At 40.9% G+C, this 20,316-nt stretch overlaps 1 protein-coding gene and 1 long non-coding RNA gene across 12 annotated transcripts in view; one reads left to right on the forward strand and one right to left on the reverse strand.

Annotated features, from left to right (window-relative positions):
• The first annotated feature begins 589 nt into the window (after window positions 1-589).
• On the forward strand, window positions 590-8,374 carry LOC135112117 (uncharacterized). Its single transcript, XR_010274066.1, has 2 exons — window positions 590-969; window positions 7,714-8,374. It is a non-coding gene; the product is annotated as an uncharacterized LOC135112117 (long non-coding RNA).
• The window catches only part of LOC135112114 (tensin-1-like), an 86,953-nt gene continuing 71,540 nt past the window's right edge, over window positions 4,904-20,316 (reverse strand). For 2 of the 11 annotated variants that reach the window (XM_064026106.1, XM_064026117.1), the window contains 11 exons: window positions 15,821-15,971; window positions 15,206-15,462; window positions 14,973-15,099; window positions 14,509-14,631; window positions 12,479-12,670; window positions 11,275-11,417; window positions 10,129-10,197; window positions 8,440-8,660; window positions 7,795-8,013; window positions 6,965-7,406; window positions 4,904-6,693 (listed from right to left, as the gene is read on the reverse strand). In XM_064026106.1, the coding sequence (XP_063882176.1) occupies window positions 6,537-6,693; window positions 6,965-7,406; window positions 7,795-8,013; window positions 8,440-8,660; window positions 10,129-10,197; window positions 11,275-11,417; window positions 12,479-12,670; window positions 14,509-14,631; window positions 14,973-15,099; window positions 15,206-15,462; window positions 15,821-15,971 (2,101 nt within the window). In that variant the 3' untranslated portion in view covers window positions 4,904-6,536. The remainder of the gene's footprint in view (window positions 6,694-6,964; window positions 7,407-7,794; window positions 8,014-8,439; window positions 8,661-10,128; window positions 10,198-11,274; window positions 11,418-12,478; window positions 12,671-14,508; window positions 14,632-14,972; window positions 15,100-15,205; window positions 15,463-15,820; window positions 15,972-20,316) is intronic. The other 9 variants (XM_064026107.1, XM_064026111.1, XM_064026108.1 and 6 more) reach the window with 9 other exon arrangements.

The following is a 20,316-nucleotide window of genomic DNA, read 5'->3' on the forward strand; positions in this document are numbered from 1 at the left end:
TGTACCGTCTTTGTTAAGGGATTCTACTTATACGCTCCTTGATTTCAGTGATGTTCTTCTTGTTCCCATTAGCTTCTCTTAAAAATCAACAAATTGATATAGGAAAATACAAAGAAGTGCTGCATAACATTCGGAAGGGAAGAAAGATGAAAAGGAAAGAACTAGAAAACCAGTTAGACGTACGTACCGTCTTCAGATATGTTCCACTTCATTGCCAGGGGCAGAGAGATCAAATAAAATTGACATAATAGGATATCCTACTAACTTCTTCGTCTATAGGATAACCTACAAACTTCTTCGTCTATAGGATATCCTACTAACTTCTTCGTCTAGGTGTCGGTTAAGGTGAATTTAGTTTGAACATCAGTATTGAATATGACTCACATTCTCAACGAGTGCCCATCACATTATACATACACAAGTATACATTGGTAAGAGACTCATTTGAAACTGGTGGTGAAAATTGTCTAAAATAAAAAAAAAAAACGGCCAGCTGGGAGGGCTAGTCACTTGGTACTGAGGCGGACAGTATTCAAATTGTCTAAAAAGAAAAAAAAAAAAAAAAAAAAAAGAGAAAAAAAGCGTCCAGTTGGAAGAGCTATCAGTCACTTGGTACTGGTGCGGATGGTCCCAAGAACTCTGTATATTAATATACAGAGTCCTTGATGGACTGATGGTATTCATTATAGGCCTTCAGTCAGATGGTCCTCATGACAGATCGGCCTGAATGCAAATAGGCCTCAGGGCGTTTGGTACTTGAGACATAGGTGTCGCAACTATCGTTCCAGCAGGAGAAAATTAGCGGTTGTGGGAATAAATTAAATTAAAATATAACAATCCACCGTGACGAGTGGATGAAACAATGAGGATCCGAGTCGAGCGGGTTCACCATTCCGGAGCCGCTTGACAAGCGGGGATTCAGTCAACTTCCCAACAGCTGCTAGAGAACATGGCCGCTCCTTCATTATAGTGAGACCCCAGCCAACGTTCAACTCTCAAGCTCTTTCTCAGCACTTTGCCATCCAGACTTCTAGCTAAGTATTGTTTAGTTGCAGGCCTGTGCTGATAGGTACTTAGCTATATTCGTGTGTCTGCCTGATCCAATGTAAATACATACAACCTGGCCTGTTCGCCATATAGGTACACAATGTTCACTAAACCATCCATCTACGTACTTGTTCCACCACATCCACCTATTTAATCAACCGCTCAACCACCCCCTAATCAACTTACCCACCCGTCCATCCAACCAGTGAAAATATTAAGTGGGAAGAAGTGCTGTATGCTACCAGTGAAGTGAAATGGGAACAAGATTTAGAGGGAGACGACCCCCATGCCATGCTAAAAGCTATGGCCACCAAGCTCCTGGAGATGTGTCGCACCCACATTCCACTGAAGAAGAGACAAACAGGAAGACACTTACACACCCAGATACAGAAAAAAAATTCTCTTGAGGAAGAGAACCTCCAGCAACAAAAAGCTTACAAATACCCACGATGAGGGAAGGAAAAGAGCTTTCACCAAATATTAGAGAATGAACAGAAACCGAAGCTATCTCACATTAAGCAAAGAAATTAAGAAAAAAGTAGAGCAGTTAGTAATATCAAACATTATCCCAAATATTTCTTGTTACTAAAAAAAAAAAAAAAATCAAAAGTAAATACACAAATAGGTTTACTGGAAAACAGTGAGGGCTTAATATCAGCTGATACAAGAGAAAGCAACCGCATGTTACTTGATCAATATAACAGTGTATTCTGCGCCCTTCAGCCGCACAAAATTGTCCACAACTCACAAGAATTTCTTGCAGACAGCACACTCCAATCAAAATAACAGAGCTTCACCATCACAGTTGAGAATATGGAAAAAGCCATCAAAGAGCTGAAACCAAACTCAGCAGCTGGTCCAGATGAAGTGCCGGCCATCCTGCTCCTGAAGTGCAGGAAGGCCTTGGCTCAGCCACTGTGCAAGCTGTGGCAGCACCCTCAACAGTGGAGTAATACCACAGGAACTCAAATCTGCTATAGTGAACCCTATATCTAAAGTGGAGACAGGAGCCTGCCAAAAAATTACAAACCAGTGGTCCTCACATTGGACCTCATTAAGATCTTTGAGGAATGTATCAGGAACCAAATAATTAGGTATTTAGAAGACCACCACTTACACACAGATAACCAACATGATTTCAAGAAGGGAAGATCCTGCCTGTCTAAACTCCTGGCACACCATGACTGTGTCATGCACAACCTTGCTGAAGGAAGAATGTGGATGTTGTGTTCCTTGACTTTACCAAAGCCTTTGATAAGGTGGACCACAGCATCCTACTCCACAAGATGAAGAGCCTAGGCATAGGTGGGAAGCTTGGTGTATGGATTCACACCTTCTCATAGGATACTAGGATACTACCAGTCAGTTACTGTCAATGGTTACAAATTGGAAGAGGCACTGGTATCAAGTGGAGTGGCACAAGGGTCAGTCCTGGGTCCCCTCCTCTTCCTCATCCATCTTTGTGACATCAATGAAGGAGTGACAAACTCATTCCTCTCCTCTTTTGCTGATGACACCAGCAGAAGTTGCCCCATCACAAATTCTGAAGAAGTTCAGTGCCTTCAAGCAGTATTTCTGGGCAACCACAAACAACATGGCATTTAATGACAATAAGTTCCAGATGTTGAAGTATGGACAAAATCAAATGATGAAAGAGGCAACTAAAGTCTATGCAGGAAGAGGACAGGAAATAAACCCAGACACACACATAAAATGTATTTCAATGAGGATTGTTCCTTCCACTAGCACATGAAGAAGGCAGTCAATAAAGCCAAGAGCATGGTAGGCTGGGTGCTGTGAACTTTAGTACCAGAGAGCCACAATCAATGCTCACCCTCTGGAAGACCCTGGTGCAGCCTCTGCTGGACTACTGCAGCCAATTACAGTTACTTCACAGCAGCTGGAAGCAATGCAGAGGTCATTTACTAAGCAGATCTGAGAGATGGGAGACAAACTAATGGGACAGACTCAAGGAGCTGAAGCTTTATTCCCAGCAGTGAAGAAGAGACAGGTACCAGGCCATCTACATATGGAAAATCCTGGAGAGCCAAGTACTTGCCCCCACAACTTTTGCACTGCAGCTGTACATCACAGAGAGTATGGGATGCAAGTGCAGGAAGAAGAATCTGCCCACCAGAGCCCTTGACAGGATCAAGGCCCTGTTGACATCTGGCCTAATGTACGAGGGCCCAAGGATCTTCAACACACTGCTGAATGAGGTGCGAGCATTACTGGCTGCACAGTGGAGAAGTTTAAGTCTGGCCTAGTTAAGTTTTACCTAAATATTCTCATAGAGTGAAGAAGTAGGAAGGAAAAGGATGGAAGAGGAGGAGGTAATCAGCATCCAAGATAGCAGGATTATGGAAATAACCTTAGGCTGCTAATTTCCAGACACTGGCTGTTTATTTCTCAGCAGATTGTGACACTTTTTCAAATTGTGATCTACAGAATGAAGGGTTCAGCTGTGAGATTAATGAACAGTGAATTTAAACTTGACCTAACATAACCTTGCATTGCTACTGAAAGGGGTTAATTATATTGCCTCTTAGATGTTAATCTATGGGGAGTCATTATGTTGATATTAGATAATCTTCTTGGGGTGAGAGTGGCTGGTATGAACAGACCTTAGATCTTGTCTGTGTTAACATTCATAAGAACATGAAAAGCATGTTCTTATGAATTGATTATAATTATTTTCCCAGTGCTACTCTAACCATTCTCCTCCTATCTTCCTGTAGTTGTATTCTGTTGTGTTGGTTACTATCATAATTACAATGTTGCTGAAGACTGTGGGAAAGTGGTATCCAAAATAAATTTCAACCTGCATTTTTTCCATGTGTGTGTTTTCATAGTCTTTTCTTCTTGACTTTACTTCATTGCCTCTCCGGAGTTGTTAAAGGAGTGAGTACCTTTCCTATCTGCCTTAACTTCTGGGTCAAGCAGTTACTGTTTTATGGGTCATAACATTAGTGGCATAGTAGAGGAGGGCACTTGAGGGCTCACAGAAGAATCAGAATGTCGGAGACATTCTGATACTGCACAGAATGTGTGTAGTGAAAGCTGCATTTTACACATACTTAATAACATGACTACCATGATAATGGTCCACTTTTTAAATTTTTTTCCTTCTTCATTGCAATATACACAATGTCCTTTAGGTTCAGGGGGAAATTGATCTGAGGCAATAGTGGCTAAATGCACAAAAATCTTTTATAATTATGGCACCCATGTGGCTACCATTACATAAATGTAATGCATACATGAAATTAAGTTACTTGAGAAGTGCCTCTGGTATGTGGAGAATGAATGGTAAAAAGTAATAAAAGTACACTTCACTCCACTTTATGGTTGGGTTATGTTCCTGAAAACCAAAATGTATTGCTGTCCACCGTATAGCCAGTGCCACATTATCCATAAGGCTGACTAGGCTGAAGCCTAGGCAACCATCAAAAGTTTGAGTGTTAACACTGTGGATATGGCAAATGGTTTTACTCCATTAATTACTTCATTTGTAATATTCTTGTAATATTATTGTAACAAATTTTAGAAAAGGAGAATGTGTGATTTGGGGGGTGGGGACGTTGAGGGGCCCAAAGGAATTCGAAGCCTTGGGGCCCTGGCATGAATTCATACAGCATTGCTTACCTGGTATTCTTCAGAGCTCTCCTTTGGTATTATATCAAGTTAAAGATACCATAACTCACCTGTTAGGAATACACCTCAGTTAATTGATATTACTCTTACCTAGCAGCATCAGTTCTCCTTTGGCAGTAGTAACTCAGTACAGTGATAGCACATGTACTGCCAGTCATATCATGTACACTTTCCAACAACCCAGAGAGGAATAAATAAACTATTGAAGTTGTTCTTTATTTCTGGAAGAAGCTTGAAATGGTCATTTGCATGAGTTAAGAAGCACCTTACATGTGTTAAAGGAACAAACTGCTTCCTTATTACTTGATTCTCTCTCTCTCTCTCTCTCTCTCTCTCTCTCTCTCTCTCTCTCTCTCTCTCTCTCTCTCTCTCTCTCTCTCTCTCTTTCACCTGGCAAGTAGTAATGAACATAGCACTGGTCATAGTGAATAATAATGTACCACAACAACTGGTATACAAATGCTATCGCTATGAACATTGTATGGCTTTTATAAATCTTTCATAACATTCTATTATTGTGCTGCTTAAATGTCTTTTCATCCAGGAGGTGGAAGTTATAGTAAGGAAGTATGATTTACAATATTAAAAACTAGCAAAAGTTTCATTTTACTATCTCTCAAACATATGGACATTATGTACAAAACACTTAAAAGATGCTTGGGAAAGTGGCTGTCCAACCTCACCTGTGTGTGTGTGTGTGTGTGTGTGTGTGTGTGTGTGTGTGTGTGTGTGTGTGTGTGCGCACGCGCGTGCATGCTTGCGCGTGTGTGTGTGTGTGTGTGTGTGGCTGCCAATACAAAGAAGAGAATGCTATAGATCAGTCTCTAGATACAAAAATTTTTACATAGTCCACAGGGGTGAGTCAGCCTTAGGTTTATGCATGCTACAGCTGTAGATTTACATTAAATACAAATAATACACTTATTTGCAAATGTGTTAATTAACAGTTTAATTTTTTTTCAGAGCATTGATTACTTGCATACTGATTCTGAAGTGCATAATAAAAGCATGACTTAATGATCATTATTGCATATACTACAAAAAAGAAATTTCCACACATTAATAAAATATGAAGTGGCTCACATATCAACACTTGCCAAGTACTGAAGTATATCCTTTGGCAGGTGGTAATAGAATCTCTGCAAAACACATTTAAAGCAAAACAATGAGACAAGATTCATTTGATTATTAAACACATGAAATGTGTGAAAATGAGTCACAATGATATTTACATGTGCAGATAGAAAATTACACAACACGAATGAAACCTTTCTGCTGAACGACTTAGCAGTCCTCAAGAGGTTCTTAGTGTTATAACAAGATCAAGTCTCCTAGAAAAGTTCACTTGTGTACTTTGATTACCAGACTATACCCAGCTAGAGGCTATCCCTTAAGGGGGCAATGAACACTCTAATCCTGTGAATCCTTGCATAATATTATCACATTACTGGTACCCATTTGACCTATTCTTATGTGAAGTTCTGATATTGATCACTACTATGCTCTTTAGGTAATAAATAATGCTCCCTGAATACATCTTTGATAATTAGGAATTGTATTTCTTCAAATTAATCTAGTACATAACAGTCTCTATTTTCATAGAGAAGTGCACAGTAAATCAAAGGAAAAAACAGCCTCTGATCCAACTCTGCATCTTAACATGTTTGATACATAATTTAGTTAAAATTAGGATATTTACAACCTATTCTTGCACTCACTAGGAAAGCTCCCATCTAGCCTCAGTTCAGTACACTTTGCCACGCAGGACTTAGTGAACAGTGTGTCTATGGGGCAACGTGGCCATGCGGCCACTTGGCCACTTGCCACCTGTGAGGCTACACCAGGTTGGGTCGGCTCACGCTGGTCATCATAACTTTGGTCACAAAGTTGCAGATCGCTGTTGCAGGCTGCTCGGGTTCCAGCTCAGCCAGGATGTGGCACTGGTTCTCTGTCCTGCTGGCTCCCTTCTTGGCCACAAATCCAAATATTCGCCTGGAAAGATGTTGCAATATTAGCACCATAACTGACAGTAAAGGTTTCTTAGTGAAATCAGCTAGATAGGTATACATGACAATAAAGACCAGTACAGTGATCACATCTGATGCATCCTTGCAACAATACCTTCAATGTAAATATTCGTTCATAACTGTGTGTACACTAAAGACAAAACTATCACTATTATTTCCTCATGAATCAGTGCTGAGCCCCCTGCCTTTGCCTGCTACCCCAGATAAACCAGCACTTGACAAACAATGCCACTCACAGGGATCCCAGTGTGGTGCCCTCTTCACTCTTGTGTGTCCACCGCCTGTCCTCCGGATCCACGCCGCAGTGGGAGATGGTGTTCACTGGGTAGTGACGGCGGAAAAACAGCTTTCTCTCATTGTCAGTGAGGGTGATGCCTTGTGCAGACACCTTGAAGTGGACCACCGTGGGGGTTATTTTTGATGCTAGCATGACATTCACGGCTCTCTTGACGGCTTGGGGACCCGTCAGGCTCTCCGTATCCGCCGTGTGCAGGTACATGACGTTACAGGCAGCTCCCTGCTGCAGCAGTTGAGAGGCAGAGCTGGTGCTGCTGCTGGTGCCAACACCACTGTCAACAGTGTCTGATCCACCTGCTGGGTCTCTTTCTGGCAACATGAGGCGGCAGGGGAGGGCCAGTGCTGTGATAGAGTGTTGGTACACCAGTGCCGAAAGGGAACCTGAAACATACCACACCAATGTAAATTTTAGAATGAACAAAAGTACATTTACACAGCAGGGAAATCATGATTTATTGATGAGTTCTTTTCTTTAAGAATTGGTTTATAAATCAGTGTCAAATAAAGAATTCAATATTATTTTTCATATAATGTATTTTTGGTATTTTCAGCCAGTCTTTGAACTTTCAGGGCAGTTTTTGAAAGTGTAATTATGACATGCAAATTCTGCTTCTATAAATCATGACAAAAAATAATATAACTTTATTCATAATTGACAATTTCTAAATCAAATGTTTGAAAATTGCAGTTAACCAGCAGACACTTTGCACCCCATTATCACTGGCCAAGCCCACACCTCCATGATGGCAGTGGTGGTGGCAGCACTCACCAAACACTGGCTCATTGGCACAGCCTTTGAGTCGCACGCCCCGGGAGGTCGGCTCAATCAGGAAGTGGCGCACCAGCTCATTGGCTGGGTCGCTGGACTTGCTGGCCACATTAGGTGGTGGGGTGGACACCTTGAGGGCGAGACCAAAGGCTCCAGGGAAGGAGTTGGAGTCTCGGACGACGAATGTGCCAGGTGCCTTGTCTCTTAGCATGGAAATGGCTGCAACACAGAGAAGAATATAAATATATGAAAGGATATTACCATGATAGATTATTTAATTTATAATTGAGTCTATCTGTATTTGGGACAAATATTAGGTATATTTATATCAGGTTTTTTATCAAGTTTGTGTTTATTTTACAATTTTTTAGCTCTATTTATTTTAAATTTTTGTTTTGAGTTTATTTTACATTTTTTGTTAATTTCAGTTTGAGTTTATTGTATTTTCTTCTTTTAGATCTTTGTTCAGTTCTTTATTGATATGAGAATCTGAGTGCAACAAAGGCCTAGCAATGTTGGAATAACACATACATTACAAAATTGTGCATCATCAGAAATAATAAAAAATAAAATCCTACAAGATGTGTACGAGGCAACCAAATATCAGACACTTAACATTCATCAAGAAAGCAAGAGTGGTCTCACCTTCATCCCTGGTGATGGTGGGTTTGTACCAGAATTTGGAGATATCTTTCACAAACTTTGGGTGAGACGATATGACCTCTGTGGACTCATTGAGGGAGGTGAGGGAAGAGCGGCGGGACTGTCCATGGTAGAGGGAGGGAGCTGGACTGGAGTGGCCATTGAGCTCCTGCCGAAGGGCCTGGGAGGTGGCAGGGGAGGGGCTGCGCATCCCCATCTCCTTGCTGGTGTAGGGTAGGACAGAGAGGTTAGTCTTTGGTGCTCAGGAGAAATCAAATCAAAGAAAAGAATTGAGACACCAGAGGAAAATTTTGTAGATGATCAAATAAAGTAAAATTTTGTTCTCTGATTTGATGAGCAAAGCAAAATATTGTACTACAGCCAATAAAATATAAGGACAGCCAATATAAATTCAAAGCATCCTATAAAAATAAATAACACTACTCTTCTGAAATTGTATTAGAAAGATGAACTGTGGAATTACAGACCAATGATGTGCCCTTCATAAGAAGTTGTATGAGATGTATTTTGAACATCTCCATATATCTAAGACCAGTACACCTGTTCATTTTTTCTTCCTGACATCAACTTCAAATATAAATTACAGATCTTACAAATAGTAATTGTTCTAGAGTTTTCTTGTAAACACTAACCAAATTATTATGTTCACTAAACATTTTTACTTATAATACCAAAACAGTTTAATATCCCTACCAGTGACCTCTTTCCAAATGTAGCAATATCTCATAAGACAACACTCACACATACTTTTTAGCACTGTGAACCATCATTGCAGTTAGCGATGTATAATGTATTTTAATATGAGAGTTAAAGCTAAATGCAACACCAGATTACAGTTACAATATCTTGAACACTGCAGCTAAGTCAGTGCTGTGTGCTGCACCCTGGACTACCTTAGCCCCATGCATAGGACCAGCTGGGAACACTAACAAGATGGTGACAAGGTGACAAGGTGACTCAGCAAGCATAGCATCATTCGCTTGCCTTATTAAGAGCACAAAGCTGCTGGTAAAGACAGGAAAAGTAGAAGATATCATAGAAAGTTAGCATCTTCATAACAGCTTTTGAGTGGCAATGTTAACACTTAGAATCAGGAAGATACGTCTAGGCAGAGGCTTGCTTAGCATATGTTTTTGCTATAGTCATGTGGTGTGCCCTGTGTGGAGTGTCTGTGTGTCCAGGACTTATGTACAATTGGAGGGAGAAACACACATCCAGCAGACATAGACTCACTACTAGAGAAAACTGTACATTAGTTGGCATAATTTGGTAGAGGTTCAAAAGTCAGTCCGAGTGAAGCATTCCACAACTCATGCGGTCACTACTGGTTTGCTGTTAGTAGAGTGTTACTGGTGAACCATGAGCCCCACTTACTGTAACCATTATGTCTAGGTAGACCCACTTCACTTGGTATTGATTTAATGTCACTAATCAAAAGAAATATTTATATAACAGACTAAGTACATAAAAAATAATAATAATCTGGCAAATAAGAATACTGTACCACCTGACAGATTGATTTCCATTAACTTGCTTTACTTAGAGAATTTATGTGATTTGGTTCCATATTTAAAGTGAACAGCGAATCATGAACAAAACGAAGCAGTTTTGGACTTTTAAGCACGTTTTTTTAGTGGTACTGAATTCTTAATAGTCTGTCCAAGGGCTAACCTGGGAAGTGATGCAGACTTTTTGACGGGAGGTCTGGTCGAGAGAGAGGAGAGGCCAAGGTGAGCTCTTCTGCTCGCCACCATCCAGTAAACATTTATGCACATTTACCACCAACATTGACCAACAGACAGGGATTGTTTACATCACCGTTCCAATTTTTTTTCATCACGTCCACATTTTCCAGGCAATCACCACCACACGCCCATGGACCACATTCAAGTGCGGGTTCATGGAGGCACGTTTTCGTTGCATATTAAGAGTTAGTCAAAGAAATTTTACATTGGCATCACAAGGTGGATATTGTTTTGTCATTGTAGATTTGCAGGAGGCAACAGCATGCACAATTGGTAAAATTTCCCCCATTTTGTTAGCGGCAGCAGAGTCAGTGGAACCCATCGGGGCGGCAAGTTGGTTAGCAGAATCAGAGGAGTAAGAGAAAAGGGAGGGAAAATATGAAAACAATTAGAGTTTGCTTCATGAGGACAATGTATGAAAAAACAAATTTATGGATTACTCTGCTACTGAATGCATGTGCAGAATTACAATATGAAGAAATCAGAAGCTAAACAGTTAACATAAGCACCAATATTTTCTTTTCCTTACTAATGAAGTGCTGAGCAAGTTGAGGGCTAAACCTCGTCATCATTGTGTTGACATAAATACAACATACAAAGAATATCACATGCCAAGGGACTTTTCTGACTTAAAAAAGTAATATATATATATATATAACAGTAAAGGAAATGATAAAAATAGTACTTGTCTCATTAAAACAAGAAACAAGAGGGACATGCAAGCAATGAGAGCAAGAGACCAGCTCCTCTTCATCAAATAAATGCCTTTCTTTGCGATTAACAATTTTCAAGACGGCATTAATGTCCAGAACTTTTGTATCTGTGGTATGTAATGAAGGAGCACATCAGAAATACATCCACTGAAGCATGAATTCCTGAATCACTCCATTTAGACTTAGAGGATTATGAAAACAAGTATTAATCAGAAGACAAACACAAAAGATCAAATCAAGTCTTACAAAAACTCAAAAAGACTCAAATGGGATTATATGCTAATCACTAGGAAGGCATGCAAGGGTTGGGAGTCGCTTGGGAGGCACAGAAGCAAACAGGAGCAAGCCAAGAGCCTTACCGCTGCATGGTGGGGCTCTTGGGGGGCAGTCCCTGGTTGAGGTACGGTGTTGTGGGGGTGGCAGGAGGGAAGCCTGGGGTGATGGGACGAGTGCCACCAATGCTGCTCTCGGTGTCACTCTGCCAGGCACTCTCTTCTCGGCTCTGATGGGAAATTCACATGTTCATTGAGAGATGATTCAATAGGGTGACTAGTAACTCTGTACAAGCTAATTCTACTCTTATAAAGGAAGTATTAATGTTTACAAAGGGCTTCAACTAAGTTTTTAGCACTCAATTAACTACCTTAGACAAGCACACACAACACAAGTTTATCTTGATTAATTAGTCACTGACAATAAGATCTGTAGCTTGAAATTGTTATCTTAATTTATGGTTCAATACATACCAAACATTCCACAGAGATTGCAATGAAAACTTGTCAAGAAAAAGAGTGAAGCTAAGATTCAATAAACTGTCTTGAAATGTTCTTTAAAACTGATATGAAATGTAGGCTTTATATATGATAACACATAAAAAATCATACTAAGAGATCTATTTTGACACCTGCATTTATAAGAACTGAAATATAAACATCTTATATAAATCTTGTAATGTTCTGAAATATTAAGTTGCTATTTACTCAGATTTTTACTCATAATATTTAGAGGTGTAAGAAATAGCCAGTGTCATGAACCAGGACACACAGTGCTGCATTGTACAATAGCAAAGCTGACTCAAGGGGGAGACTATGCTAGGCAGCAGGTGGTTCAAGAAGAGGTTGTGTTGAAGCTTTAAACCAGTGTGGTGAGGCACACTATCTAGAAGTGCTACAGTGGGTGTGGCTAATTCACACAGTATTTGGGGAGGGTCTTTGTGTTATCTTGGGTGTCTAGCAAACTAGCAGTCTTTTCTAACACACACTTCTAGAAGGACCCCAAACAGTAAAGCAAATCTAAAAGGCAGTATAAAGTACATGATTTCACTTCATCTACTTCACAACAAACCTCAGTATATGCTATGTGGGGACAAAACTACTCAGTGATAAGAGGTATCACTAGTACGCATAATAACTTTTCCTGAAGACTTCTATCACTTCATCTATCTGATATCAAACCTGTGTAATCTAGCGGGGCAAAGCTGCTCAGTGACAAAGGACACCACTAGTATGTACAGTCTTTTCCAACATGTACACCAACAGGAGTAACTACCAAGTGGTAGCTAACCTGAGATGTTTGAGCCATCTGAACTGATTGTGACCCAGCAGAAGTGGTGACAGCAGTGGTGGTGATGGTGGAGGTGGTGGTGGTGGTGCTGCTTATGGGGTTGGGCGGTGAGGTAGTAGAGGTTGGGGGGTGAGTGGGGGTGCCCAGACTGGCCAAGGTGGCACTCAGGGCATCAAGTGAGTCCAGTCCCTCCTGCAAACACCACGCAACTCATGGTTCCAGGGTCAGCATGCAAATACCGGGCAGTAGGAAGGCTGGCTGTCACACTGTCTGGTTGTTTTACTTGGAACACCAGTAAACTTGAACTGTACTTTACTTTTAATGAATCACTCAATAGAGTATAATGAAAACATTTATCAGTCAGTAGACAAACAAAAAGTTCCTCTACTGACAGTACAGGTCAAACTGAGTCTTACAAACCTTCACAAGACTCAAATATAACAAAGAAGTGTTATCAGACAGCCTTCCCACTCCAGTACAGTACCAAAAAGTCAAGAAACTGTTTAGTCAGTAGCTTCAAACCAAAGTCATCTCAATACTGGTCTCACGGCAATCAGTTATTGAGCTTGAAAGACAGAGAATGGAGATAACTTGCACAAGCACAAGAATATCATAATGCCAATCAAAACCAAATGTGTTAATGTCTCAATTTCAAATGTTTCTTGAGAGCTACAAGAGGTGCATATATATATATATATATATATATATATATATATATATATATATATATATATATATATATATATATATATATATATATATATATATATATATATAAGCTTTGGCTTGCACATTCCTTGCAAAAAAAAAAAAAAATATTCTGGTGCTCATGGTTGCTTGTCATCTCAAGTTGTCTAGCATGAAACAAAAAGTAAATAAGGAATGTATTTGAGTGAATTCTGTGCTGTTTTCAATATTTGAGGGAAAACTTTAAAAACATATTAATCATATACAAGTATTTCATTAATGTGTTGTTACTCTTGTCCATGTAATACAAACAGGGAGAGAAAAATCATCCTGGCAATATGCTGTAACAAGAACAGAAAACCTATTGATTTACTAGCCTGTTATCTGTATTCTCTGAAGGCTGTGAATGCTGTACAAGACTGTAGGTGGTGCCATTAGCCTAACTATTCTCTTAACAGCATCTACCTACCTGTGTGATATTCTACTTAACAAGTTTAACTAAGAATAAGAACACTAAGCTCCATGAGTTAACTCAGCTAAGTACGTACTAGGCACTACAGGTTAAACAAAGTACAGTACACAGTTCAATATGTTTAGCTAAGTACTAAGCTCTTGCATAACAAAGGTATTTATTTTAACTTCGTTGTTTCAGCAATGGTACATTCTAGCCTTAAGCAATCTGAGGAGTTGTGCTTAATTTTGTATTCATGCTCTGTGGAGGCTTTGTTTCTCACGTGTGGCAGAGACAGTGTCATGCTAGGTGGTGTGTTGCAGCTATGTCACTATGCCTCTATGCCTAGGCTGCTCAGTACCCTGCATCTAATCTGTGCTAAATTCACTGTATTTCATGGCCATGTCATCACTAAGGAGTGAATTTGGTTAGTTCCACATTATTATGCCATTAGAAACATTAGTATATCAATCTAGATGCATCAAGGTATGTACAGTTGTACTCTTTTTCAATTTTGCACAAGCCTTTTCTTTGTACACCTACTATGTACATATTCCAGTTCCATGGTGTCAATTAATTATTATAGTATGCTATACATATCTGTGCAGAATAAAGGGCCAGTTGAAAACCAAGCAGAGTTTCTGCCAGAAGTACTCTTGATGAATGACAATTACTCAAGAGAATACAAATATCAAGAGCAATATTAGGGAAGTATTTGGACTTCAGGCCACAAAATGCAGTACACACTACACACTATGCTGCTTACCATATCCACCCAGATTGGTTAGATGTGGTAAGATTATATAATAAGCATGCAAAAACTGCAAACCCTTCACTAAGACTCAAGCTCCCCGAGCCAGACACCATGCACTCCACACTTCAAGCCACCAACCTGGTTTGAGGACGAAATGACTGTGGTGAGCAGACCGTCAGCCTGGGAAGATGATGAGTAGGATGAGTAATTGATGTGTCCAAGAGGGGATGTCTGAAGCTGACTAAGAGCTGAGGATGAGTCCTGTATGGGTAATATATGACACATCATACCATGTAGGTTATACAAATTTTCCTAGCTAAGCTAACTGTAGCTGTAAAATCTAGTCACTACACTTGCATTCAAACAAAAATTAGAATCATAGAAAATGCTGAGTTCATGCACAATTAGCAAAGCTGTAAGTACAGTACATGTGCTATAGATAAGAATTTGAAAATGGCAGCAAATTACTACAGTACACAACACAACATTGAATTACTTCAACTTCTACGGAACCTCAACAGTAAAATCTGCATCAGACACAGTAATGAACAATGCCACAGGTTCTGTGTGGTGAGGCCGGCAACAAGCAGCAAGGCACCTACCATGCTGTCACCCGCTTTGGCATTCTCGTGAGCCCTCCGCACTGCCACGAAAGGCCTCTCCTTGTCGGACGTGTCGGAGTACTTTCTGGGAAGACTTCTCTGGCTGCTGGTGCTGCTCACGTTGTTTCTGGAAAGGGAATTGACTCATGAGCACAAACCAACAAGAAAACTACAACATAAATCACAACACAAAATGCCCGCACCATATAGGTACATGTACTGATTCACCTTACCTGTACATGCGTTCCCGTGAGGCTGACCTGGTAGGCAGGATGGGAGAGGAGGGTGCAGAGTTTCCTCGGGCGGGGGTGGAGTGGGCGATGGGGGGCTTCTGTGGAGTAGTGGTGGAGGCTACTCCAGTGTTGATGGTGAGGGGGGCCATCGTCTTTACAGGGGACGACTCTCGTGATGTCTCGGAGCGCATGGTGGTGTCACTCACGTATCCGTCCTCAAACTCCTTGGAGGTGGTAGTGGCTGAGCGGTGCTGCTGCTACGAGAGACACTCGGTTGGTGTTGCGTCTCATCAGGAGAGCAATTTGCAAGTATAAGACCCACAACACAAGATTCCACTCACACCTTGCAATCTTGGAGACTTAAGCAAGTTTCCTCCTTAGGATGAGGTTCAAAAGTAAGTTTTGAATCTTTAATACCTTAAAACACATAATAATACTTTACAATAAATAAAGAAGAGAACAAGGACATTCTTATATTATATGAACTCTACTACTCATACTGTAATACTGAATATGAATAATGACTGTATATAATTAAAAAAAAAATATATGGAAGGTTCATTCTACACACATCAACAGCTACAACACTCCCCCCCCCTGCTACCCTCTCCTCACCTGTGTCATACGAGTGCGGAGTTCGGACAGCATACGGGCCTCCTGGGGGCCTCTTTCGGCTCTGTATTTTGCCTCTTTCCTTTCGGCGAGTTTGCGTTGCTGCATCTGAAGCCATGACAGGTTGTTGGTGCCTGAGCTGCTCAGACTGCGACTGCAAGGGAGAGAGAGCGAGAGGGGTTATGTTAATACAAAAGAAGGAAAGGTCTACCCAAATAGTAAGTATATGTTTGATGAGGAAAGACAGAAAAGGTATAGAAAACCACATTTCATAATATCTTAAACTACAACTGAAGGCATAAAAAATAAGTTATTACAAAAGAAAGAAAATCCACCTAAATAATAAGTGTATGATAAGGAAATATAGAAAAAATAATAGAAAATATTTTTTTTTTATGGAGTATCTTAGATTCCTAGAGAAAGATACAGTTATCACAAAAGAAAAAAAAATGTATGTCTATATTTGGTATATGCAATAAAGATGGAGAAAAAAAAATCTCATACAGTATTATTCACCATGATAAATGTACGAAATGCCATCGAGACAAGTGTGTGTGTGTGTGTGTGTGTGTGTGTGTGTGTGTGTGTATGTGTGTGTGTGTTGCTCATCCATGTATTCATCTGACTTGAAGGGTAAGGGCAAGTTTTCTAATAAAGAAAAAAAAAAAAATGTAACAAATAAAACAGCCAACACACAGAATACAATGACAAAGAATGTAGACTGGCCGGGAGGTTACAAGGTAACTGGGAGCCGTGTAGCGATGGAAACGATTTACTGATGACTTGCCGCCTCCACAAACGTCTCTTTTCTTGGCTTAAACTCATTTCAGCCTCCCCACACACACACACACACACACACACACACACACACACACACACAAAGTGCATCGCAATATCCCTTTTTCAATAGAAGCCTGGCATTATTAAGAGGTCAGTTATTCTTGCTGGAGATAAGATACGAGTAAAATGAATTTGTTAAAATCAAGGTGTCAGCGCCTGAAATCGGAGGCTGGTGGAAAGATAGCTTAGTGTGATAACAGGGAGGTCTTACAGGTTTATATAGTTGACCACCAACAGCTTAAAAGCAACAATAATATAGATTTACGAGACCCTCTGTGGGACATCCTGACTGTGGTCCTATACTCCCCGTACGGTCTGTAAAGGGCAATCCTGAAGAGTTAATGGATAGAGGACATGCAACGCGCCCATAAACTTCGGCTCCCTAGCAAAAAATCAAACAAAGTATCGCTTATGGGGTCTCAGTTATCGGAGATGGCGGGGGAGCTGACCTGGAAACCCCCTCTGGAAAGCCCCTGGAAGGACCCTCTCATGTGGCTTACGGACAAAGGAATGGAAGCGCACGGTGAGTTGCAAGTGCTGGGTTAGTGATCTGTATTTCTAAACGTTTCGGCGTCTCGACTGTTTTCACACTGTTGGGATTTCTATACCGGTTTTCAAGGATATTTTAACGATCTGAGTGATAAATGAGCACTGAGAAAAAAAGAAGACTCCCGTAAGAACCCAATAATTTCTGTGGCCTTTGAAAATAATCGTCTGGAGCGCGTGGGGGAGTTTACCGTAAGACAAGAGAGGTCAGCGGCACAAAGACCTCGGGCATGTTCTGCTGTAACTGGTCCTGCTCAGCCTGCTACAAATGATTCCAAAGCATGGTGTTCTTCGGCAATACACACGCAGGCAATTATCATAACGCAGGTTGATTATAATGCAAAGGCACACGAAATATTCAAACTCTGCCTGATGTTACACTAAAGCATAATATTCTTTGGCAATGCACGTGCAGACACTGAATATCTGAATAAGAATCTGGAATACTGGTTGTATATATATATACTTGTAACAAAGGGAAGCAGGCTGATTATAACACGAGAGACACGGAATATTTAAACACTGGCTGGGAGTTGCCGAGAGAAGGACCAACCACACACAACCACACACACACAAAAAAAGAAAACGTAAAGTGATACCCACAGGCCAAAATCCTCAAGGGGAAAGCAACCACGGAACCCTAACCCACACTACCTCCATCTTTCACCTACACTGACCCTACGCTCCCCCCTGGCCCCTAAACCCTCCTGGCATACTGATGAATAACCCCCATGACCCTAGCAAACCGTTCCCTTGTCCCCCGCCACCCTGCGTTCTCCCGCCCAACTTGTAAACACCGCCGCTTGACAAGTTGACAGACTCACGGAATGATGCTGTGATTGGCGCATTGTCCCCGCCATCTGCCTACACCTGGAGTTTTGACATAACCTCTGTCTGCAGTGATTGAGTTGTGATTGCCAGGTGTTGTGATTTAACAGCGAATACGAGAGAAGGGTTAGGAATAGACAAAATGAGGGATTGAAGAGGGAACTCAAGGAAAGCGACGCGTGGTGTACTGCGAATGGAGGAAATAGTGAAGGACTGGTAAAATAGGAAGAATAGGAATGAGTAGTGAGTGAATGACAGGAAAAGTAAGAGGAATAAATCACTCGTATTTCTGTGTGGGTATGTTGGCAATATTTTCCCCTCGCGATAATAAAATAAAGAAGAAAAATCCATGTGGAGCCTCGGTGACAAAAATGGAGGGGCATTCTATTAAGTCTTGGACAGTTCAAGGCCGGGGAAGGGAAATGGTGCGCCATACCAACAAACTGGTGGGCCTCTCGTCTAGCAAATGACTCCCTGTAAGTCAAGTTTGCTGGTGAAGGTCTTATTAGCATGAACAAACTCCTGGTCAGGTCACGGTCGCGGGGAAGGAAAGGAAGGAGTAGGAAGGTTAATGCAAACACCACCAAATGCACTAATAACAACACCCAAGACAAGGACGGTAAACATGAAAACATTTACTCAACGAAGGTTTTTCTCATAGTTGCTAGAATGACCTAAAACAAGGACTAGAGACTCGAACAGACCTAAAACAAAGACGGTAAACAAGAAAATATTTAATCAACATAAGTTTTCTCCTACTGTTACAAAATTCACCTAAAACAAGACGAAAATTACCTAAAAACCTAAAAAAAAAAAAAAAAAAAAAATCAAAATATCTGAAAGCAGAAGATAAGGAGAGTAAACAAAACATTTACCCAACAAACTTTACTCATAGCTAAAAAGAAGAAAAAAGTACGATAATATATCGCAACAAACAAAAGCTTAATAATGGATGACGACACTCAAGCAAGAGTCACCAGCTAGTTGCATTTTTTTCTCCCTCCTTCAGAAGTGACTCAGGTGGCACTTCCAAATACGGGTGTCCCTCACTTTCATTCCCTCTACGCCTTCCTTTCTCCACGTGTGTGTGTGTGTGTGTGTGTGTGTGTGTGTGTGTGGCGCCCCGCGACTTCCTGACTAAATAGTTGTTTTGTCCTCGCCCTGGTGTCGCCGAGGCCTTGCGACACGCCGCGCATCACTCACTTTTACTAATGCTGGGAATCTACTACTACCGCATGACAGACACGTACTCAAGCGGGGGAATCTTTTTTTGGGTCTGAGCTAATGCCGCAGCAGCAAGGTCATAAGGCGCCAATTTAGGTTATGAGTGTTACACTACTGTATTTATTCTAGACGGCATTCTTAAGAGCTTGTTTTTTGGTGTCATGAATTAATGTAGAATGAAACAATGAAAGAATGTTTGGTGATTGTGAATGTAAGTGTGTCGTATGGCGGGGAATTTCGAACTTGTGAAATTCTTCGCGTGTGATTTGAGTTTTACTGATAAACTGATGAAGAATGAGAAGGAAGGAAGGAAGAAGAAAAAGAAGAATAAGAAGAACAAAAAACAAGAACGAAAAAAAAAAAAACAATGTGAACACGAAGAGGAAGGAGGAGGAGGAGGAGGAGGAGGAGGAGGAGAGCACGAAGAAGAACTAGAATAAGAAGACTGAGAAAAAAGCTAGTCATGAAAGCAAAGAGATGACCACAGCTTCCGCCTCTGTATTGACTCCGCGCTCCTCTAAAACCTTCACGGAAGCTCGACAAGAAAACACAAACCTTTAGACGCGGAATGAGATTTCGAATGTTTATGGAGGAAGCGCGCGGCAGGGGTTTGAAGGGGGAGAGAGAAGAGAGGAAACCACGCACACTATGAGGAGTGACAGCACCTGTAGAATGATTGGCACGCCTCGAAATCCTTGGCACGGTGACAAGAGCAAGGGTTGTGCGCTGAACGAAACAACGTACGGTGAGGTGACGAGAGTGACGGGGAGTAAGCGAGCGAGGGAGGAGACAGGAAGGGAGAGAGGCAAAAAGACCACACTAACTATAATAAATGTGGTATCACGAATTTTAGACACGTAACAAATGAGAGAGAGAGAAAAAAAAAGCGGACCATGCTAACTGTAATATCTGTAATTCATGAATTTTGGACACGCAACAAATAAGTTAATGAAAATAGAAGGAAGAGAGATAAAAGAACTACTTGTAAGCTCAATCAGCGAAGAAACGTTAGTACAAGAGACAGAAAAAAAAAAAAACACGTGCTAATTAAATTACCAGCG

The sequence above is a fragment of the Scylla paramamosain genome, chromosome 23, assembly GCF_035594125.1.
Source record: "Scylla paramamosain isolate STU-SP2022 chromosome 23, ASM3559412v1, whole genome shotgun sequence".
In the NCBI taxonomy this organism is placed as follows: domain Eukaryota; kingdom Metazoa; phylum Arthropoda; class Malacostraca; order Decapoda; family Portunidae; genus Scylla; species Scylla paramamosain.